Source organism: Triticum dicoccoides, chromosome 1A, assembly GCF_002162155.2.
Source record: "Triticum dicoccoides isolate Atlit2015 ecotype Zavitan chromosome 1A, WEW_v2.0, whole genome shotgun sequence".
Lineage (NCBI taxonomy): Eukaryota > Viridiplantae > Streptophyta > Magnoliopsida > Poales > Poaceae > Triticum > Triticum dicoccoides.
This window is the reverse complement of record NC_041380.1, coordinates 422943971-422951350: the sequence shown is the minus strand read 5'-3', so window position 1 is coordinate 422951350 and position 7380 is coordinate 422943971. Positions and strand designations below refer to the sequence as shown.

The 7380-nt window shown below is 43.4% G+C and overlaps 1 protein-coding gene across 1 annotated transcript in view; it reads right to left on the bottom strand.

Moving 5' to 3' along the window:
* LOC119276967 overlaps window positions 1-2310 on the bottom strand; it is an 8414-nt gene extending 6104 nt beyond the window's left edge. Inside the window, exons 1-6 of the mRNA XM_037558152.1 lie at window positions 2119-2310; window positions 1928-2029; window positions 1791-1823; window positions 1601-1668; window positions 1109-1206; window positions 879-930 (exon numbers count right to left, since the gene is read on the bottom strand). Of these exons, the coding sequence (XP_037414049.1) occupies window positions 879-930; window positions 1109-1206; window positions 1601-1668; window positions 1791-1823; window positions 1928-2029; window positions 2119-2188 (423 nt within the window). The 5' untranslated portion in view covers window positions 2189-2310. The remainder of the gene's footprint in view (window positions 1-878; window positions 931-1108; window positions 1207-1600; window positions 1669-1790; window positions 1824-1927; window positions 2030-2118) is intronic.
* Between the last annotated feature and the right edge of the window lie 5070 nt (window positions 2311-7380).

Here is a 7380-nt window from a genome sequence, read left to right as displayed (position 1 = left end):
CACCAGTTCACAAAACTTACCCCAGAAGCATAGCTAAATTATAACATCGCAGTGGCGATCGCATAAGCTACATGTATCATAGCATCGCAAAGATTGCATAAGCTACATGTATCATAGCATCGCAGTAAAGATCGCATAAGCTGCATGTATCATAAACTGTTGAAGTGTATATGTGGATTGCCTAGCCCTTTCTGTTAGCTCGGACTTTTAGTCGCTTGGCTAGTGCATGAAGCTTAACAATAACATCGAAGTGGCAACCATCGACAAGATATACCGTTCAAGCAGTCTAATCAGAGGCAGATGGTTGAGAAGCGGTGAGAGAACCAAAGCAAAGAAAGGATGGAGTGAGATTTTATGTTTGGGTGAAAAAGCAAATAAGTGAGATGATAAATGACATACACAACTTTCATTCACATTGACAAAATTATCTTTACCATTGGTCATGGTGGGTTTATAGGTGCAAATGAATCAGATTGATTAATCTATTAACAAACTATAAAAATACTACAAATACTATCAGGTGGGCAATAATAAGACAACTCCATTATACATATAAATTCCATAAGTTTCCTTCTGGGGATGCTTATGTAGATGTACAAGTCTTCAAATCATTTAAGCACTATAGTACATCAGTGAAATCGAACACATATCTGCAATCTCATCTGCTCCCTTTTGGGGATGCTTATGTGATGTAGAGAAGTCTTCAAATCATCTCTATCCTTTTTATTTCGGCATACTTTGTATCAGCAAATATTTGTGTAATTTACTTGGAAACGTAAAGCGAGTGGGCAGATAAATGAATCTAGAGTAGTATTTATGCATTATGTGGTCAAATAGGGCGATGCGTGGGTAAGGTACTAATGATGCTTAATGCTTACCTCTTCAGGCCCATCAAGTGAACTAGACCTCAGAATTAGAGTCTTGTACTTCCTGGGGAAGAAACGAACATGAAACCATAATGTTAACTCTTTTCTACCCTTCCGAACAATAGCATAGTAATAATATTTACTCCCTGTGTTCTTACAAACAAACAAAATAGAAATGTCAAAGCAAAAACTCCGGCAAGAATTTCGCCGGTGCTATCAATTAAATAGAAGAAGAATTTTACCCATTCATTATGCATTTTTCGAGAAATCCTGATTTTCTCCCAGTGTCAGCAGCATAGTCCATAGTTGGAAGTTCCTTCTTATAAAGCCTCAGAACTTCCTAAACAATTAAGAGCAAAATACACGTTACCACAATATTTTTGGTACAATCATTAATGCTTTGGCATTAAATATTATCCCTGCAGTATTATATCAGCCAATTAAAAACTGAACTCTAGCTTTGAGAAACCTAATGCCACAGTAATCACAATTCAACTAGTATTTTTACTACAGCTATATTTAAGTTAACTTCATGTCTAACTGTACCAGTGTGTATAGCCAATATGCATCCATGCAATCCTTCAATTTATGCGTTCTGAGAAAATCGCTGTAAAATGTGTAATCTACAATCAAGTACTCTACAGTATCAGAAAGTAAAACTCAGACAAGATAGCACTTGTTTGTCCCTGATGCAACAGAAAGCTAAGTAAAAAAAGTTATAAATGTTAGGTTACCTGGAGCAAAGATTTTTTTAGGCTATCAGCCTCATTCGGGTTCAGAAGGATGAAATCAGCACCCTCACCTACAGACAATACAAATACTACATCAGAACAATTAACAGAGCCACCACTGATTGGACTTCCCTGCTGTTCTTCTCTCGTAAGAAAAATGGCCCGCACACCCCTCCAACAGTGTTAGACTAACCAGTCCCATCCGAAGAACTCCTGGCTCCATCGACTGCACAAGGATCATTGAGAAAGAAACTGTGGCATCAAGAACAGCATCTAGGACAAAAGCAGAAGAAAGAAAATACGGGGAGCACGGTATTCCTCGCGCCATACCAGCGATTACGATCTTTGCGCCCCTGGTCCCCGAAATGGTGAGATTCTGCTCCGTGGACACGCACCTTAGGCCGCTCCCATGGATCTCCACCTTGCAGTTGCCTGCAAAACGGGTGGTTTCGCCTTGTGGGTGAGGCACAATCTACCGCCTGGTTGGGGAATCGCCGCGTCGGGGGTAGGGTTCCGCGTACCGATGCAGAGGACGGGGGAGGGGGCCTCGGCGCCGCCGGCCTTCGCCTTCGTCTTCCGTGGTCTTCCCATCTGGTGATCCACTTGCTCGGATGGTTCGCGGATATTCAGCAGAGACTCGAGCCTCGACTCTGATGCAGCTATGGCTGATTGGGATGCGAAAAGAGGAGTTTGGGCGGGGTGGGGGTGTGATTTGGAGCTTGGGCGGGGATTTCCGCGCGGGAACGAAAAGAGGAAAGATAGTCAAAGGCCGAAATATGCGGCTGAGGGTTTTTTTTTTAATTCAGAGAGCTTTTTTTTAGGGCAAAACTAAGCTTTATTGATGATAATCCACATGGAGTGGGATACGAATCGGATTGTAGGGGTTAACCAACCAAGTGTAATGCCCCGCACCGAAAGAAAGTGCATGCTTAGCTAAACTATGAGCTTCGCCATTCGAAGAGCGGCTTTCAAAAACAAAATTACAAGTGAAATCCAAAAAATGAAAATTAATTTCTGTGATAACAGAACCATAAGTGCCCTAGTTGCCAAGATTGATGTCGTCAACAACCCGTTTGCAATCCGAAGCGATGATTAAATTCATGACGAGAAGATCCTCCGCCAGAGCAAGGCCTTCACGACACGCTATTGCTTCCAACGTGGGCGGATCCGTTATCCCTGGAACGACAAGTGCCGAACTTCCCATATAGTTACCCGCCTGATCACGGCAGACAGCCGCCGCGGCACCTCGCCGGTTGCGTAGAACAGCACCATCTACATGGATCTTGACGTATCCCACCGGTGGCGCTTTGGGTCTTGCACGTGTTGTCACATTTGCCCGAGGGGCAACCTGCAAAGTGCGCTGGGGAGTAGTATTAATCAGCTCTAGCTCTTTCAAAAATCTGCTGACAAATAGAGAAGTGCCCTGCGGACTCTGAGTAATCCCCTCATGTATATATTTTCGCTGTGCTGTCCAGATGGTCCATAGAGTGACTGCCACACGGACGAAAATGCTATGATCCAAGGACGCCATGAGGGTGAAAAGCCACTGTCTTGCAGTTGGTTCAGACGTTGCGATCATGCAGTCCACCGTTTCACCATCTTCCAGAGCCCATACGCATCTTGCAACTGAGCACTCAAGGACAGAGTGTCTCCAGGAATCCCTCGCGCCGCAAAAGGCACAGGAGCTAGAGGTCGACATGTTGCGGTGAGCGCGGACATCCTCGGTGGGAAGGGATTGCCTTGCTAACCGCCATAGGAGAGCTTTTTTCAAAAAAGTGTTCCACGGACAGTGAGACAGAAGGCTGGTCACTAAGGCCTGTTTGTTTGGGTTTTTGCTTCTGTTTTTACAGTTTTTCCAGATCAAAAAGCCATACAAGTTTCTAAGTAGGTGCTTTCGGAGATTTTTTGGCTTTTGATGACCTATTTAAGCTCCAAAAGCCATAGAAGCTTCAAAAGCGCCTATTTATGATCTTTTATGGATTTTTGGCCAAAGTGAAAAAACTGTAAAAGCAAAGCAAAAGCTCAAACAAATAGGGCCTAAGAAACTGGGAGTTCCGTCAAGCCAGCTTTAGGTCACATTGAAAGTGCAGGCACGCTTTGCACAGATGTGCATGTGGCATTTAATTATATTTGGTGTGATGATATCATGATAATATGGCTAGATGAACTAATATCGCTTGCTAAAGTTTATCTCAAGATATTGGTTCCATGAAGTTTATTATGAAGTCGTGTGACCTCCCAATTCAAAAAGATCAAATGCGTGGTTTACAGGCAACTCGAAGGTTTTCGTTTTGGTTCAATTTCAGTAGTAGAAAAACTCACGCTATTAAGAGGGGTCATCATTGATTTGTGTCACCAACTTCAGGCAGTCCACCTCCATTATTACATGCAACTAACCTCGTAGTTGCGCCAAACGAACTCCCTCTTGCATCGACAAAGCTTCAACAGTCATTGGGTGTGAATTACCCACGTATGGTTTGCTCTAGGCTCCCAAAAGTGTCGACGAGGAACGTGCTACGCCACCCGCACCCCCTTCCATCGGCGAAGTTGAGTGCCCCGTCCCTTGTGATCTTGATCCGCCCCGATTCCGGTGGTCGTCATCATGCCCATGCAAAACAATGGGAAGACTCCGGGGAAGTTCAAGGAGGGTGAGCGCCTCCTTAGTAGCTCTGATAGACGTTGTCGGGTCTCTCCTTTCTTCTCCATGCTTAGTGCGGTTGCGAGAATGCCAGATCATCCACACAATGGTAATTATCTTTGCTCAATCATCTTCCACAAAGCGTGAGTCACATAAGGTATCCCAAGCCCAAGACTTCGGGTGTAGACGAGGGAGCCCAATGCCGAACCATGCACAAGCTTCTTCCTAGAAGCGTCGTGCATGAGAGCAATGGATGAGGGCGTGCATTAGATCTTCCTTCCTTGCCAAGCAATCTTTGAATCTGTCAATGTTTGCGATATGACGGTGTTTTAGAGTGCACTCATCAAGAAGGATCCATTGTAGTACTCTCCACCAAAATGCACGGACTTTTGGGATAACTTTGTGTTTCCATAATGCATTCCACATATGTTGTTCATCTCTTGAGGTGCCGATAAATGACCCTTCTTCTAGAGCATGACGCCTGTTTCGAGTCACTAGAGCATGGTACGCCGATTTAATAGTGTAGTTTCCTGATCTCTCAAAGGCCCAAGCATAGAAATCATCCCCACCCCTTGTCTGATAGGTATATTAAGGATTGCCTCTACATCCGGGTAATGAACATTGATCGGACTAACTCTTACCGCCATGACCAATTGTCTGGATCAATAAGATCCAAGATTGTTTGAACAGTGGTGTTCAGTGGCTTCAACATAGGGGACATGGCAATCGTCCCGAAAATCCATTTGTGTGCCCAAGCATTGATGGAAGTCCTATCCCTCTCCCTCTTTATCAAACCCGTCTTCTATGCTTCTCTGCCAGCAATAATCACCCTCCAAGTTGCAGAAGCGGACTTAGGGCAGTTGCATGCATAAAATCCATGTAGGGACGAAGTAGCGGCCCTTTAAAACCCTTGCACATAGTGAATTCAGATTAGTTTAAAACCTCCATCTGTGCTTCACAAGTAACACAAGATTGAATTGATGGGGTTCTCGAAGACCCATGCCATGCACCCTTACACTTGGGTGTCGCTAGATTCTTCCACAATACCTAGTGCAACGCATTCTTTTCAAGAGAGCTGCTCCAAAAGTATTTAGCCGTTGGCGAAGTTAGACTCTTATAGACATTCTTAGTGAGAAGAAAAGTAATCATCGAGTACCTGGGAATTGCCTGAACCACTGATTTCAAAAAAGTTTTGTGTCTTACACATGCCAAAAGTTTTTCAGACCATCCCTGGATCTTACCGCGGGCCTTCTCACCGAATGTGGTCAAAAGTACCGCTTGTAATGCGACCAACAGCCATGGGCATCCCAAGATAATGCTCGTTGGGTGCCTCATCGGCAATATTAAGGACATATTTCAATTGATGCTTCAACTGAGTAGGTGTATTCAAACTGAAGAAAACTGAGCTCTTATCACGGTTGACCCATTGCCCTGAAGCTTCTCCATAAATTCTCAAAATGGCATTCAGTGTTGCAGCACTCTAGTTTGTTGCAATGATGAATATCAAACTATCATCTGCAAAAAGTAAATCTACGACCCCGGGTGGCCTGTAACTAACCTGTATATATACCTTTATCAATATGCATGTCATTATAAAACTTGAGTAGATAAGAGAAACCTTCTGCACATATCAAGAGTAAATATGGCAAAATCGGATCACCTTGCCTCAATTCACGAGAGGGTGTGAAATAGGGAAGCAATTCTCCATTCACTCGAACAGAGAAGCGAATTAAAGATACACATTTCATGATCAACCGGACAAAGACCATGCTGAAACCTAGTGTTGTTAAGCTCGCCTCCAAATATTGCCATTCAACTCTGTCATAGGCCTTCATCATGTCCAGTGATGACCCACAAGTATAGGGGATCAATCGTATTCCTTTTGATAAGTAAGAGTATCGAACCCAACGAGGAGCGGAAGGAAATGACAAGCGGTTTTTAGCAAGGTATTCTCTGCAAGTACCGAAAGTAATGGTAACAAGTTGTTTGGTAGCAAGATAATTCGTAACAAGTAGCAAGTAACAATAGTAACAAAGGTGATGCAAGGTGGCCAATCCTTTTTATAGCAGGACAAGAAGGAAAGCTCTCTTATAGTGAGCAAAGCATTCTCGAGGACACATGGAATTCTCGTCTAGTCATGTTCATCATGTTTAGTTGATTCACATTCGCTACTTTGATAATTTGATATGTGGGTGGATCAATGCTAGGGTGTTGTTCTTACTTGAACAAACAACCCTCTTACGATCACCCCCTCTCACAAGCATCCACAAACTGCAAAAAGAAGAATTAAGATAAATCTAACCATAACATGAAACATATGGATCCAAATCAGCCCATTACCGGGATAACACATAAACTATGGTTTATGCTTCTGTCACTCTCACAACCCATCATCTACTTATTACTCCCCAATGCATTCCGTTAGGCCCAAGTATGGCGAAGTGTCATGTAGTCGACGTACACATGACACCACTAAAGGAAGAACAACATACATATCATCAAAATATCGGACGAATACCAACTTCACACGATTACTTATAACAAGACTTCTCCCATGTCCTCAAGAACAAAAGTAACTACTCACAAATCATATTCATGTTCAAGATTAGAGGTGTATTGAATATGCTTACGGATCTGGACATATAATCTTCCACCAAATAAACCAACTATAGCATCAACTACAAGATGTAATCAACACTACTAGCAACCCACATGTACAAATCTGAGGTTTTGGAACAAAGAGTGAATACAAGAGATGAGCTAGGGTTTGATATGAGATGGTGTTGGTGAAGATGTTGATGAAGATTGGTCCTCCCATGATGAGAGGATTGTTGGTGATGTTGATGTCTTTGATTTTCCCCTCCCAAAGGGAAGTATCCCTGGCAGAATCGCTCCACCGGAGAGCAAAAGTGCTCCTGCCCAGGTTCCGCCTCGAGACGGTGGCATTTTGTCCCGAAAGTCTTCTCTTTGTTTTTTTTCTAGGGTAAATGGCATCCTATAGAAGGAGGGCCACGGAGGCCTGCCGGTGGACCCACAAGTTGTGGCTCACTGGTGGGTCCCCTCCCGATGATTCTTCTTTAGTATCTTTTATTAATTCCAAAATAATCATCCATAAATTTCCAGGTCATTTGGAGCTGCGGAGAAT